Genomic DNA, 17,229 nt, shown 5'->3' on the forward strand with positions numbered 1-17,229 from the left:
ATGTAGACTGATGGCTTTTCACAGCTATATTGATGTTAGTGTTGTCAAGAAAAGCTTCAAGTTTTTAAAGTTTTAAGGTGGCAAAAACCAGGGAAGCAATAACAATATTAAAAAATACATGTGCTGTAAATGATGTAAAAACCACCAAGCATTTACCGAGCATTGCAATTAACTGAATTGGTAAGAGTCCTGATGTAATGTCCTATCATCGTTTGGATGATAAAGCTGAAGTGTTTTATGATTAGTAAGCTGGTGAAATATACGTGGCAGCCTTTATGGTTGTTCTGTTTTATAATAATCAGTGGTGTGGGGAAATCGTTTGACTTTTATTTTATTACTCTTTTATCAATATGTGTGTGTCTGTGTATTTGTGTGTGATTGGTACATCATACGTCACTGTTTTAACAACCAGATGAACCTCTAGAATGCCTAGTATGATTTTACACAAAACCTACATGCCTACGCACACACTCACGCCAATGTTTGCCTTTATCAAAACACACACTGCCACACAGTTCCCAAATGTATAACCAGATGCTTAATGAGCGGGCACAAGCACCTGTGCCATCACCATCCGGGTGCACCACACAACCTGTGCATTTCGAGAATGTTAAGACCTCCAAAAAAGTCTTAGAAAAAATCTAAATGCTGGCAAATCTGATGCTGGGGACAAAAAAATCACACTATGATGTCACTCAGTACATTTGTAATTTTATATATATATATTTAATAAATAAAAAAAGTTAAAATTCTGAGTGAAAAACTGAAATTGCAGTCAGCAACAGCACAGATGAGTTTAGTTCTTAAACAAAATTCGTTAAACATTGTGTATTAACAGCAAGAATGTGTATTAACAGCAAGAACAACAGTTAACCTCGCAGTAAACTATACCCATTAATTATTCAATATAGTATTTTACGGACTGAAAACATCAAATTAAATCAGGTGGATTCAATTACTGGGCCTGATGCAGCTGATAAAATAAATAGTAGTATTGCTATTTATAATTTACAGGTAAGTGATAATTTTACAGCGTAATAGGATCACGGACATGTGTCAGGTGTAAGTAGTAGTAATGGGAAATAGTTTGCATGGCTCACAGGTCAGGTGTGGGAGTTCCTTTGCTGGATTTTGCCTAAAGCCCCAGGGCAGTCAGGACCAGCCTTTCTTGCATTTCTAGCGCTTTCCATATAAGCAGAACCTTTCCCCATTGACGCAATTACACTGTAATGCAATTGTTAACTTTACACCTTAAGTATTAAATAGTTAAACTGTTTTTACTGTTCTGCCTGCTTAAAAGCAGAACACACCCAAACAATGTTTTTTCTCTCTCTAAGCTCTTCAGGTATCGTTCACTAATAAAGAATCATTTCTTTTGTCAAGAATAGTCATTTGTGAAGAATATGCAGTTGTATGGGGATGCCCTAGTCCTACTGCCAGCGTTCTCACTTGTACAGAACACAGGTGTGTCCCTGCGTGCCCTCCACTCACTGCAGGACCTAAACAGGAGTGGTTCTTGTGCTGTTTTTTTTAACCCAAGGTACCTTACAAACCTGAAAAACTTTTGGCGTGGCAAAGGAATTTGCTCATTCTGGAGAACTGCAACATGGTTCACTTTTATGGCTTCTGGCCTATTGAAACACACCCATACACCCACAAGAAGTTAATCAACTACTATTATGATAACAAACCAGTAAACAGAAATTTAGAGCCTTGTTAAATCTCCATAACTCGGATGTAATCCATCTGCACCTAGGGGAATGCACAAAATAATATACCAACTGCATTTAATAAACTATTCCTTAAATGTACCACAAGAGTCTTTGTGTCATTTGATTATGTGACATCACAATGTTTTAAATTACCTACAAATTAACTATACATTTCCTATAGAATGGTACAACGTAATTACAATTACAATCACCCATGAATCCACTATACAAACTGTGCCAAATTCATGCCGAACTGTCAAAGCCTATTTAACAAACCTACACTTTATTACCTATGAAGTACCATAACATTTACCATAAACTTTCAAGATTTGTCAAGAACTGCTATTATTTTTTGACCTGTGATTTATGCACCTGTAACTACAGAACTATTAACCTGCTGACTCTCCTTAAATGTCACCATACAGTATGCAGTGTAATAAGTATTAGAGCATTTAGTAGTTTAGTGTATATAAAATATACTGTTAATTTATAGTATATTTTATGAATGCTTGGTGGGTTTCTTCCCACAGTCTAAAGACATTCTAGTTAGGCTATCTGGCATTCCCGAATTTTACATACTGTGTGAATGAGTGTGTCCATACACGCTTCTTTCATTCTTTGCTCTTTTCGTTGCTCTTTTGCGCATGTGATGATTGAATATATGAATATCAATTGCCAGAAGCATTGACGATACAAATGTATTATTGCAGGCATAATAGGGATATTTTTACTTACCCACAAACTTACAGTGTCACAACGTGAAAGTAACATCTCTTTTAACTATTGGAACAAAACACACATTTTCAATCTTCAGGCAGGTTCCAGCTTATCTAATGATGAGATATAAAGTGTATGGTGGTTTTTCTGTGAGCAAACAGAAGTTAACATAGTGTGCCTAATACTCTGGAGAAACTTAATAAACCATAAATATACAATATTGTAATAGGTAAAAATACATACTGATTCTGTATAGACACATTCAGTATAGACAGTTTTACTGCCAGCACATTCCTTTTTTGTCATAAGTTTATTTTAAGCAGAATAAAAAAAAATTTTTTTTTACTTTTACTTTGTAAAATAGATGCAGTGGATGCAGTAAATTGATGGGGTGATTCTAAAGAAGATTATTACCAAAGAAGCAACCAGTTTTATATTAGGTTTGATCTTAACTCCCTCTCATAGATAGAACGCTGCCAAGATAGCTACCTTTGTCAGACCTCCTGCCAGACTAACCAGGTGAACTGACATGCACATCCAGTCCTGTTTTCTAGACTGAAAGCAAACCAGAGACCAGTAAAAACTATTTCCCCTTTTTAGTCATTTACTCAGAACTGAAATTGTATAGTGCAACTAATAGTTGTACGTTGAAGCCTATAAAATCACAATATAAAATATTTGTAAGCAAAAGGTGAGCCATGCCTTTATATAAAACATTTCTGAACTCGTTTACCCCTCTTATGTGTATGTACCTGATTTTATGGGCCTGTTTTTTTTTTGCATATTTTCTGGGGATGAAAGTTATCATTACTTTTATAAAATGTACATTTGATCACTATCGGAATATTGGAATGACATCGCAAAAATTTAGGAATCCTAAAATTAGCATATTAAATTCTAATTAAAATTTTATTTGTCACATACACAGTCATACTGTACATGGTACGAGATGCCGTGAAATGCTTATACGGCCACTCGTGAAAATCTAAATTATCAAAAGAGATAGAAATAAATTAGGGAAAAGAAAAAAAATATATATATACCTGCTTTGTAAAATATAGAAAAACTGCAAATAAGAAGAACAGAATATAAAATATTATATATAGAAAAAATATGTACGAAAATGACTGTACAAATATACAAAATATGGAAAATGTGCAAAAGTGTGCAAAATGAAAATGGATATAAATGTCCATGAAATAAAATGTACAAATGACTAGAAATGTCCAGGGTGAGTGCAAATGTGCATGAGTGTACAAATGTATAATGTCCATAAATGGACTATGATTGTCGGGTGTAAGAAATGTCTATAAAGTGCAGTGTGCAAAAGGATGTTTTTAGTCCTGTAAGAAAGCTCCTCCTGAGTCTCTCTGTGTTGGCCTTCAGGGAGCGAAATCGCTTTCCTGACCTCAACAGAGAAAACAGTCTGTTGTCGAGGTGGTTAAGATCTTTTCACGATTTTTCCGGCCTTGGTCTAGCACCGCTTGCTGTAGATCGAATGCGGGTCAGGGAGCTCGGTGCGGATGGTGCGCTTGGCTGATCTCACCACGCTCTGTAGAACTCGTCTGTCCTGCATGGTGCTGTTCCCAAACCAGCTTGTGATGTTTCCTGTCCGAATGCTCTCTATGGTGCAGGAGTAAAGTTTTTATTATTTTGTTGAAACAACTGAAAACAATTATAAAAAACATGTTTTGTGTATCTGTGTTATTTCTTTGAATATATGACCCATGGTGGTATATTTAGTTAAAATGAAATAAAATGTATTTCATCATATTGCCTACTGTAAGTCGTAATGAAAAAATACTATCTATTACTATCTGCACATTTCTAAGCCCTATATATGTTAAAAACTACAAAAAGTTTTAAACTGCTCTGGGGTTTAAGGATTACAGAGTTTAAACTTTGACTAGGACACTCCACAACCTTCTTTAATTATTTATTTTATTTATTTATTTACTTTTTTTTAGCTATTTGAAGGTGCACCTGCTGGTGAGTTTAAGATCACTGTCCAAAGTGCGTTTAAGCTCAAGGTAAAAAAAAATTGGCCAGATATTCTCCTTCAGGATTCTCTGATAGATCGCAGAATTCGTGTTTCCATTAATTATGAGAAATCATCCAGGTCCTAAAGCTGCAAAGCATCCCAGACCATCACACTACCACCACCATGTTTAACTGTTTGCATAAAGTTTAAAAAAAATTTTTTTAATGAAACACTGTGTTAGTTTTATGACCAATAATGCCAACCATTAGTCCACAGAATATTTGCCCAAAGGTCTTGTGGATAATGTTTTTTGACAAGTCTTTGTGTTCTTTTTGGCAAGCATTGGCTTTGGCCTGGAACTCTTTCATTGATGCCATTTTTGTCCAGTCTTTCTCTTCCTGTTAAATCATTAACACTGACCTTAGCTGAGGCAATTAAAGTCTGCAGTTCTTTATATGTTTTTCTGAGTTCTTTTATGAGCTCCTGGAAGAGTCATTGTTGTGCTCTTTGAGTCATTTTTGTAGGCCGACCACTCCTAGGTAAGTTTACCACTGTAGAAAGCCTTATAAATTACTTGGTAATCCTTTTCAGGCCGATGCATGTCACTCACCGTTTTTCAACTGTTCTTGAATTTCTTTAGATCATATTACTTTTTTAAATAGCATCTTTTAGCATCTTTAACTCAGCTTTCCAAAAATCACAGTTTATTCATAAACTAGCATCGGGCAATTACTTTTTCACATAAGCCAAGGTCTTCTCCCTTAATACTTGAAAATGTATTCCATAATAATTTTATTTAAAAACTGCATTTTATATTTACTTGGGTTAAATACAAAATATTTATATTTGTCTAATATAAAAATTAATTTATAGCACAAATGTGACAAATATGAAAAAAAATATCAGGAAGGTGACAAACACTTTACATGGCACTGCATGGTTCAAACTGGTACTTAATATTTTCTTATTTTTTATACATATATACACAATGCATGCAATAAAAAACCTGCTTTGCAGATGTTTTGCAAAAAAGACAATGTCCACTATGGGTAAAAGCATATTGACACCTGGCCATCATACCAGTATACTGTACTGTATGGTGAACATACAATATATTCAAAAGTTTGTGCCCTCTTTGTACCCAAGGATCAGCTGCGACTGTCCTGGCTCCAGCCACCACACATCCCCAGAGGCCCTTCAGAGCCTTGTCCTGGGGGGTCAAAGGTGCCTTGGTAGCACAAGAAGAATGCAAAACCTACGCAGTTTAAATGATACAATTTTCAATGTAAAGGCTGATCTGTCTATACCTGAAGGTTTGATGGTGTGAAATTAAAGTTACAAAAGCTTGTCAGATTTTTGACAGAATGACACTGGGTATCTAATATATAACATTTAGAATTTGTGAACCAATTACATTTTTTAATTATTTGAATATTTATTCTGAATATTTAGAAATATTTAAAATGTAGATTGCTGATTATGGAAGTGGATAAACCTCATTTAATATAATTTGAATCAGGAGTAGCAAACAAAATTCTTAAAATAATCAGTCAGCAAACAGACAATCATGGAATTTTTTAAATAGTAAAAGGTCAAAAAATCTTGAACTAAAGATTACAATAGATGACTAGACAGAAATAACCAATAAATCATGGGTTGTCCCATAAATCATCTACCTCACTCCCCCACAGTTGCACTACAGGCCTCTCCTATTATGAAACACATTCTCCTATCTTACTTATAGACATGCTTTTAATTAGCAGCCAACTTACATGTGTATTTAACTAATAATCAGAAAAATGTAAGTCAAGTTTAAACTTAGCAGGCAAATAACCATTTGTCAAAATAAAAGCATTAAAATATGCAATAACCAAATTACAACAAAAAATACAAAACATGCAATAAAATACACACAGACATTTCCTTAATGTAGAATACAGAATAAATATTTACCCTGTGACATATGTCCTTTTATAAAACTTAGTAGTATTATGTTTCCTCTAAAGATGCCAGTAGTTGACACCTTCGTTGACGCTATCATGTGACTGTTAGGAGAGAGGTATGTATTTTTCATGTTAAAGTGTGTATACATTATTTAGACCCTTTGTATTTAAAGATTTGCAGTAATGATTAATGTTAACAAATCTTCCTGTTGAGGAGGCCCTAACTACAGGCTTGAATTCAATTGGCTGAGAGTCCTAGCCCTGCTGCTGCTGCTGCCCATTATTGGCTACTTTAGGTAGAAGTTAGTGTCCTCACAAACAAATGCTGTCCCTCCCAGCCACAAGTGATTTCCATAAGCTAATTCAGTCCCGAGAACTCAAGTTACTGAACTGAGAGATGGATCAGTATGCTAAAATTGGGTTGAGGGAGCAACAGCTTACAATTTCAACAGGAATGGACCAACATAGTAAGGCAGGCCAAGCTGTGAAAGAGGAAGAATAGAGACACTGTCAGAGATTGTGAAAGAATGAGAGTGAGAGGGACAAAAACAGGGAATAGATCGGGCTGGCAAGCTGAAAAAAGGGCATGCCTTAAAGTGAGAGTGCTCATTGGAGAGTAGGACAAAACTGTACAAAGAAGCAATAAAGAGAGAGAGAGATAGAGAGAGAGCGAGAGCGAGAGAAAATCATACAGGAAAGACAGGATTAATGAAACAGAAAGAATATGAGGAATGAAGAAAAACAAGAAGGACTTTGCCCCTAATGGTGCAAGCATAATTATGAGCACTCATCCACACCTGTGTGGTAAGAACAGTGAGCTTGACAGACTGATAAGGCACAGACATGAACGCTTTTATAATAAGGCTGCTATCTATCCTCTTCATTGCTTCCTTTAGCAGCTTTCTGATTTGGCACTGCTTTATTCACAGGTGAGTGAAAGTCTCAATTTTTTTTTTTAAGATTAAGCAAATGTCAAAAAAAAAAAAAAACACAAAGTGCATAAAATGGTCAACAACATTGTATAATTTATTTGTTGTAGTCTACTATTTGTACTTTTTACTAGATCCACTTTGTATCAGTTTTGACTATGGAACCTATTTAAACCTTTTTGTTTTATCTATGTGCACATTTATTGTTATATTTTCTAGCATGTTGCTTCTGGAGTTATGTTCATTTCCAAAGCGTTGATTTTTTGTTTTTCATTTACCTAAAATACATATTGTTTATTGTTGGGATTGCCATCCAAAAACAACTTTTGTTGTTCTTGGTTTTTATTATTATACTTTATTTATTTAATTATTTATTTAATTATTTATTTAATTAATTATTAATTAATTATTATTATTATGCAGTGTGATTGTGTCATACCCACAGTGCTTTCAGATTACTCTTTATCATTCTCTTGTGCACTCACATTCTCTACCTTTTGCTGCTGGATTTTAAACCAGTTAAAGCTTAGCCAGTGGTGTTGAGTTACACAAAGATAGGCAACTGTGATATTCTTTGGGACAGGGGGAGTTCTGTGGGATAGGCTCCAAGCCAAATGTGACTTACAGAGGATAAGCAATATAGCAATGGATAAATGGATGACTAGGTTCTCTTATCACTCCTCTTATAATTTAATATTAACAGCATTTTATTCATTTTTCTCTATCTTGATGTGTGACTAAACACTACTGGGGTAACCCCCACTATGAAGAGAGTCAAGTGTTTGATTCAGGTTTTTGTAAATGGAGTTTGCATCGGTGGGTTTCCTCCGGGTACTAGTGTTTCCTCCCACTGACTGAAGACATGCAGATTTGGCTAACTGACATTTCCAAATTGCTGGGATTATTTAGGAAATAATATGAAAAATATATAACATTAACTTGAAATATTTTTGTTTATGGAAATTGTAACTACAATCATGAGTCATAGTTCCTTTTTGTATTTGTTCCGATGTCTGTTTCAGATCAAAGTACAAGTACTGTAAGTAGTTTAAAAGGAGACAAGTTCTGTTCTCAGTACAACAAAGCCACCATCATTCAAAGAAATAAAAACCAGTTTGCACGGTTTCTATAACAACGTACAAAATGAAAAGTACAAGGTTATAATACCATAGCCGTCATTGTAAATCTGTTTGCAGATGATGATGCAAGTTTCATACTTTTTGTCACGCAATCCCTGTACTTTTTTTTCGACAGTACATCAAAAGACAGTTATGCCTATGCATTCTAAGTTGACTCAATAGGCTTTGCTGTAATAGTTTCACTCCTACAATTATTAGAGCATTAAGATGATTATATTTTTTATATAATTTAATTTTTTTGAGATTTACAAATTTTAATGCCTTGACTGTGAAGCTCCATTTACAGTTTATTGTGGCAATATAGCATCCTATGTGATGTTTTGTAAATTGTATGTTTTGTAAATTTTATGCCTATGTCACCTTAAACTTAATAATAAAACTGCAGTTAGCATGCAGTACTTAGACAGTTAACAACCGATCCAGAACTCAACAAACCAGTAACAAAAACTTGGAAACAGATTTATCCTGACAAAAAAACTTAACAAGCCCAGTGTTCTTTCTAGCAGCCAAGGACCAGTGAATGAGCTAAAGCAGAAAGCGTCCTGAATGTGGGGCGCACTGTTGCCAGGCTGTTTAGGTTTGTGGTGTGCTTTTGTTCAGGATTCTTTTATTATGCAATTAAAATGTCTGCTAATCCCATTTACTTAAGGCAACACAAATATATTTGACTAACAGAAAAATTTATGAATAAAATACCTTTAGGAAAAAACTCAGACCAGCCATGCCTGTAGTGCCAATGGGAGGGACAAAAACTGCTGAACTCAAGTAAATTCTGCATCTGAATAGGAAAAATTCCAGCCCAAAATAAACAGCTGAAACATTAACCCATTTACATGCATACTGTAGTTATCCTGATTTAGGTTTGGTGTTGAAAATAAAGTTAACCTCTCTAATTAAATGGCAACCACCAGTAAAGATTCAATAAAAAAAAAAATGCTGAAAATCACTGGTTTCTGTTATTACCCAGCTGTCTGACAAATATTTTTCAATTGGCCAGAAACAGATGAGAATATGACCATCACATGCCAGTGTAAAACTCTTCTTCTGAATCGTATGTAAATGGCAATGTGAGTGCTATAGAAACAGTACACATTTGCATAAACAAAGCACAAATTTGCAAAAACAGAAGGCCATACTTTTACTCTCTGTAACAAAGGTCCAATCCTATATTAGTCATACTTGTTTTTTGAAACGTAAAAATAAAATTATTAAATTGTTGAAGCAGCAAGCTATTATACCATTAATGAATAGGGCCTGTAACAGCAGGAATTTATGGTTTTCATGATGTAAAGGATCAGTAGGCACACTGGAAGATACATATGCATGTGTTACTTAGAGATGTTCACAAGTAACAAAATGCAAAAAGTCTTGAATCTTAAAATGCAAATCCTACAAACATAAACAAGTAGTATATGGGAACTTGCTGTATACCAGTGATAAAGGGGCATATTGTTCATAATAAAGGGGAAAACAGAATAGATCAATAATTGAGGAAAAATTGCAATTATATATTAAACGTATTTTAATTACACTTGTTTTGGTGAAAGAAAAGATGAGAAAAAAAATTTAATTAAATTGACACTTGTGACTTTTTAATGTGATGCTACACACTTTTTCTCACATAAAGGAATAGTAAAGTCCAACCTAACAACAGCTGTTCGGTCCTGAAAAATCTAAGAATGAGAATAAACAATAAAAATATAATTAAAGACTAATGAGCAATAATCAATAATCACCAGACCAGGCAATAAGACCATAATGATCAGGCAATAAGGAGATTCCTGTTGTTGGCAAGACAGAAACAGAATTTGCCAGCCATTGTAGCCCATTCACGTAATGTTTTGTGTGTTCTGGGCTTTTTTTTTTTTTTTTTTTTTTAAGTCACCACAGATTTAAAGAGTGATTGGGTTATTCCATAAGGCATTTCCACTGTTGCTCAATCACAGACTGTGTGGCACCAATAATTTGAGCAATGTATTACTAAGACATTGCTACTGTAGCACCAATGACTAGTATTGCAGTTCCTGGTTAGCTTTTGTGTGTAATTAAAAATATTTTAGAGAAATAAGAATCTAATTCATAATAATAACTAAGTAATTTCATTATAACACACTGTTCCATGCTTGCGCTAACATTATTGAAAGCCATTTTGCTTTACACACAAATCAGGTGGCCTGGCATGTTAGCGCCACCATGTGGTGAGTGGGGGTAAGTGCTTTTTAATGTAGTGTTAATTTAACACTGGGGATTTTACTGTGTAGTTTTAAGTTGTTATATATTCTCCTGGATATAATAGGACCATTAAAAAACAAACAAATTAGGAAACTCAGGTACAATAAACACAAGTTGCAAAACATCTATTTTATACTGAGATGTCAACAATAGAACCCAAGGTCAAGAAAGGAAGAAAAACAATAGAAAAAAAAATCGAGTAAAGAAGAACATTTAAAAAGATCATGTTGATATAAATTAAATATTAATTATGGTGTGTGTGTGTGTTTGTGTGTACGTGTGTGTAAAACTGAGCATTCTCTTGAACACCTAACCTCAGCCCAGTCTTTTCTTTATACTGTATGACTTTTATTTAGCATATGCAAATCTAATTCTGACAACCTCATACAATCAAAGCAGACCAAAGCTTAAAGAAACAAGGTTCACTTATATTTTGCCTATAAGGACTGGGAAACAATGATTACAACATTTAGACCTGACTGAATATATATTTTAATACCTATTTTAGCATTTTTGTTTGAATTACCCTAAAAGTATAAATCTTATCCAAGGAAAATGTATAAAGGGAATCAGAAATGCTCCTGAATTAGGATATTAGCAAGAGCGGTTATAAAGTTCCATAAACATTTATCTTTTATTAATTGTTTCTTTTTCCTGCATCTTTAGGTTATGTCTGTGACAGTAATGGTGATTGTACTGTAATTTAACCAATAGAAATTGAGGTGGTCAAACACTTTTGCTATAGTTTTGTGTTTCATAATGATTTTCTTTGTGTCTCACCATAGACATTCAGCTCGCAAACACCCACATAATATAAGCCAAACACCTGCAAAAAGCCGGTAAGAACTCAACCCAGTTCACAAACACGCACCTATTACTGTTGTAAAATAATTCCACTAAATAAACAATGTATATAAATATATAAAAAATAAATAAATGTATAAATGTCAAAAACAATGTTTGTTAAAGGACATTTCCTGCATTATAAAATGAAATGAATGTACTTTAATGATGCATGGAAGCTACAGAAAAGTAAAATTTTGACATCTAAAATAATGACTTCTTTTCACAAACGTCTTGTCTCAAAATGGTTTAATATTGTCTCACAATGTATTTATCAACTTATTCATTATCTTAATTTTTTAAATGTAGATCTTATCATTTAGAAACCTAAAGCGCTGTTTTGAGAGTTTAATGATTATAGCAAACTGTAGCTTTTTAGGTACTGTAGGTAACTAACAGTTCCTATGAGAACTAAACATAAAAATCTATTACTGTACATGGGGACTCAAATGTTGAATTCATACTTGGACTATACAACCTGCTATTCTGGTTAAGCAGGAATCTCTGTATGCAAATAATCCAATTTTCCTATTAGCTACATAACACACATTCCTTTTGTAAAAGATGGAATAAAGTTATAAGTTGCTCTAGATAAAAGATCACTGGATAGGATTTATTTACTATTAACAAATAGTTCTTTTATAAAAAAAAATCTAAATCTAAAATCTGAGATAATGTCATTTACATTTTGACAAATAAAATTCTAAAAACATTTAGATACGTAATAAATAATCATTTTTAAGAAATCTCTAGTCCAAGTACAAATTCAACGTTTAAATCACCATTTAAATTTATTTTTCCGCCATAAATAATAGTAAAAATGAAATATATATATATATATATAATAAAACTGTCATTACCCTAATTAAGTACTTGTAGCAGATTGCATATTTACTGTATGTTTTATTTGTGAATATAAACCGTGTCTATGAGTGGTTAATTTTTGCTCTTGGCACAACTCTAAGTGATTATTTGTCTTATCACAGTGATGAAGCTGCCACTGAGATACACAATGTGGACGAAAATCCTACAAAAAGCAAGTAAGAATAAAACATGGTTCACAAACACCTTACAGTTACTTTTATACAAATTTGAAAAATGGTAGTATAATAGTATTATCAAATGTTTAATGATAAGACTAAAGAGTCAGTAATGTAATGCTTTATCCTTTTGTACTGTACATTGTATTTCGTAACCTGTGTATTTGTTGTTTAATATTTCAGGGCAAATAGCTTTATAGACAAACTTCTAGCAAGATACTCTACCAACTGGGAAAAGCAGGAGCAGAACTTTAAAACTTATAGGTAAACAATACACAGAGTCAACACATGACAGCATGAGAGCAGCTCGGTCACCAGGCGTCTTTAAGGAAATAATAATGAAATTCTTTTTGAAATGAAATGAAGTGCTAAAAAATAATAAAGATATTTTCTTAACAGAGCTGTACATAGGTAAATTCCAAAAAACCTCGATGAACTTAAAAACAATGTTGGTAAAGGAAAATGAACAAAATGACATACAGTGATGAGTCATACAAGAAATTCATTACTTGAAATTATAATTATTAAAGATGAATTAACGAGCTATTGAAACATGGGTGTAGGCATTTCGCTGCATGCTTGTGAAGTTAAAAAAATTTGAATTTGAATTTAAGAGCAGAGTACAATAGCATTTAATAATAGTATGGCTTTCGGTTTGTTTGAATGCAGCTCACAGTCTTGAAGCTCATTAAAGGTCTGAAAGGCATGGTTCGCTACTAAGTCAAAGTAAAAAATAATGTGTCATAAAATATTTAAAGTAAGAGTATACAGAAAAAAATAAATGAATTAGAAGGACAATATCCTGTTAATAACCAATATTTACCATTAACTAAAATTTGGCCTGCCTTAACAACTTTATTATCTATTAGAATTGATGGTGGTCTAACCAATTAGCTAAGATAAAGTGAATTTGCTTCAGTATAGGCAGTTAACATTTTAGGAATTTTTCTAAAATTAAAGTTTCTGCCTTATAGAGGAGCAAAGGTAATGTAAAATTTTAGGGAAGGCTTTGTTTAACCCACCATACTGAAACATGTTCATCCTAATGTATTGTATAGTGCTCACACTGCAATAGATTGGCTTAACTATACTGAGACACACACTATTAACCTAATGGCCTGGTCATCTGTCATCATCTGCACTTGTTTTTCACTGGTTTATACCTTAAGTTAGATGTTTTTTTATGCTCAAATATTTCATTGGTTACTGTGTGGCTTAACAAACAAAAAACATTTCTGAAACTGGTCAGGTACCGGGAATGGAATTTTTCAGAAATGGAGCAAAAAAGGGAAAAAAAGGCCTTCATTAAGCCTGAAGAACTAGAAATCTACATTAAAATACAATAAGGTCTGACTCTTTGGAAGAAAAATATGTTATGGGGCAGATCAAGCTTTTTGCACAGTATTGTATAGCACACAGTCCTGGGCAGAACAAAAGAATAAGTGACCTTTAAGATAATTTAAAAGTATTTCAAAGTTCATATTAAAATTAATAATAAAAAGTAGACAAAGCAAAAAATATGACAAAAAACAAAACAAGAATTTTACCCCCTATTATTATTGTTGTTGTTGTTTGTTATTATTATTATTATTATTATTATTATTAATCAACATTTATTAATTAATTTACCCCCACCAGATCTTTACTAGGCAGCAGCTGCAAAGCCATTTCCAATGCAGTGCTTACACAGAGCAACTCACCTTTGGGATCAAATATTACTTATGATGCATTTAGAAAAAAGATAATCCAGGTTAAAGAAGACCTATTCAGTGTAATTCCCAAGGTATGCTGTCAAAGAAATATGCACAAATATGCAGAAATATGTTATTACTAGTGCTAACACTCTACATACTGTTTGTGTATGTGTTTAGGAGAACCCATTTCAAACTGCACCATGGGACTCATGCGCTGTTGTGGGTAATGGAGGCATCTTAGCCAACAGCAGCTGTGGAAAACAAATTGACTCTGCTTCTTATGTTATCAGGTCTGCCAAAATCAGAAACAAGATATGGACTAATTAACCTAAAACACACACAAAATGATAAACAATCTGCATCAGATTTTACCTAAGGTCTCATTGCACTTGTTCTATCTTTTGTTTCTCAGGTGTAATCTTCCCCCACTAAACAATGAATATGAGAGAGATACTGGAAGCAAAACAAATCTCGTCACAGCTAACCCCAGCATCCTTTTTCAAAAGTTAGTAATAAAATTTAAATATAAAAAATTGTGAGATTGATAGAAAACAAAATTATAGATAATAGTAAATACATTTATTAATTTCTAACATTTCTCAGTTTGTGATAAACTATGGTCAGACACATTATGGTTAAAAGTCTGTTGATGAAGAGCATTATTTAGAATTGTACACATATTGCCACTGTAAATTTTAAAAACACTTAGTTGACAAGCTCAATTTTCAGGTATGACTCCTGTCGAACTACCAGTAATTGCCAATTTGATGTGTCATAAAATTTTGTATTAAATTATGTGATGCCAGCTTGTAGGAGTGGATGGATAATATTGACATGACTATTTAACAGTCATCAGTTTAAATTAACAATCTGTGACAGCAAAGATTTTACTAAAACGTGAACAGAATAAATATGGGCAAAGATCATGGTTGTAGGTGGCATAAAAATTTGGTCCTTAAAGCTAAGTCCTGCAAAGCTTTCCTCAAATGCATGGCGAAGTCGATAACTGGATATCAACATGGAGTATCCTACTCCCTGCACAACATATTCAAATAATCTCTGCTTTTTAAAAAAGTGCTTAATAATACCCTAGGCATGCAGCACTTTATTTATTTCTTTGCTCCTTTGCAGGTACCATGCACTGAACGCACGTCGGCGACCATTTGTGGATGATGTGCAATTGTATGGGGATGCTCTGATCATGCTGCCTGCCTATTCATACCCTCAGAATACAGCTGTGTCCTTTCGTGCCCTCTACTCACTAGAGGACCATGGCAGCAGTGGCCCACGAGCTGTATTTTCTAACCCGGACTACCTGACTAGCCTTGCAAAATTTTGGCGCAGCCAGGGACTTCGCTCCGCACGCCTTAGCACTGGTATCATGATGGCTAGCATGGCACTGGAGCTTTGCAATAATGTCTATCTGTATGGCTTCTGGCCTTTTGAAACACATCCATACACCTACCAGCATCTCAGCAACCATTATTATGATAACCGACTAGCTAACAAAGTGCATGCTATGCCGGCTGAGTTTGAGAGCTTGTTAAATCTCCATAACAAGGGTGTAATTAATCTGCATCTAGGGAAGTGCACAAATTAAAGTATATGGACTGCTTACAAATAAACTGTACCTCAATTGCGCCATAAACGTTTTATTTTACTTTTTATTTTAATTTATTTTTTGTGTGTGTATGAAAATTAAGAAAATGTGCCTTCATAATAATAGCTTAATAATTATTGGAGTATCTTGAACAATACTGAAGCATTTTGCACATACTGAAGCAGGTAGTTTAAGAATCTGAAAAGATCACCTGATTAGTAGCAGGAGTAGCTCTGGATTACTGATCAAAAGATCAGCGGCTCAAACCCCAGCTCCATTAAACTGCCACTATTGGAGACATTGTATCATGGCCGACCCTGCACTCTGACTTTAACTTTCTTCAAGCTGGGATATGTGAAGAAAAACATTCCCTGTACACTAATGAAGACTTAACATAATGCCTTTTTTCCTTAAATGCATTGTGACAATTCTATGTTTATGGGAAAGAAAATACTATTCATTAAAAGTTAAATGAAGAACACATTGTGGAACAGTGTAAAAAAAGAATTTAATAGGTAATAAGTTATTTAATTAATAATTACATTTGGGGCCAATTAATTTTCTTCCTAGACTTTGTTTATTTAAACCCTGGGACAACATGAAACAACATTCAGTAGTATTTTTCTAGTCATAACTGCATAAAATAAGTACTGTAAGTGGATTTTTCAGACTGAATTTAGCTTGTGTGTGTACTATCTCATGAAAAGTGATGCTATTTTGTAGACAGAGTTTGTATTGAATGTAAAAAACACTGTGCCTTAAGTTGCCTCTTATGTCCTCTTTATGTGACTTTTTTAAGGCTCTGTATTTTTACTGAATATAATGTCTTTGGGTATTTGAATTAATGTCATAAGCACCAGAGTAGCAATTATTTAAGGGTATTTAAAACTTTTTTTTTTTTTAGGTCTTTAATAAACCGAATCTTAAAAATTATTTTATGTGTGTTGCATTAACTTTTTTTGTTTTGTTTGAAATATGATATGAAATAGTTTTAAACTTTCTGTGTTTTATGCCTATGTACTGTAAAGCACGGGCATACATTTAAACCTGTTAGACTGTTTTCCTGACTTCAGATATTGCTGATTGTTGTACAGTACTTTACTCTCACCTCAGAGTATTACCTAAAAGTTCTTTATGAAGCTTTCTACTATACTTTAAGAAAGGAGTAAAGCATATGATGTCACTGTTAATGACACTGAAAGCCTCAAAGTAGGCAACAAATTATATTGAGGTCTTGTAGTTTTGACACTTTTTTTGTGTGGCTCAAACTGTGGAAAAGTCTTACCATTTACTTAAAGATACAAAAAGTCTGTGGACAGCAAATTGTGAAATGATCAATGACACCAGTCAGTTTGTAAAGGAGTGCTGTAATAAAATTTTAGCTAAAAACTTTGTGCAC

The 17,229-nt window shown here is 33.6% G+C and overlaps 1 protein-coding gene across 1 annotated transcript; it reads left to right on the forward strand.

Moving 5' to 3' along the window:
- Positions 1–6,784: 6,784 nt before the first annotated feature.
- LOC128544049 (alpha-2,8-sialyltransferase 8F-like) lies at positions 6,785–16,763 on the forward strand. Its single transcript, XM_053513995.1, has 8 exons — positions 6,785–7,282; positions 11,439–11,492; positions 12,483–12,536; positions 12,720–12,800; positions 14,175–14,319; positions 14,408–14,520; positions 14,643–14,735; positions 15,362–16,763. The coding sequence occupies exons 1-8, from the start codon at positions 7,197–7,199 to the stop codon at positions 15,828–15,830; spliced, it is 1,095 nt and encodes a 364-aa protein (XP_053369970.1). The 5' UTR covers positions 6,785–7,196; the 3' UTR covers positions 15,831–16,763.
- The last annotated feature ends 466 nt before the right edge of the window (positions 16,764–17,229 follow it).

This window comes from Clarias gariepinus, chromosome 16 (assembly GCF_024256425.1).
Source record: "Clarias gariepinus isolate MV-2021 ecotype Netherlands chromosome 16, CGAR_prim_01v2, whole genome shotgun sequence".
Classification (NCBI taxonomy): Eukaryota; Metazoa; Chordata; class Actinopteri; order Siluriformes; family Clariidae; genus Clarias; species Clarias gariepinus.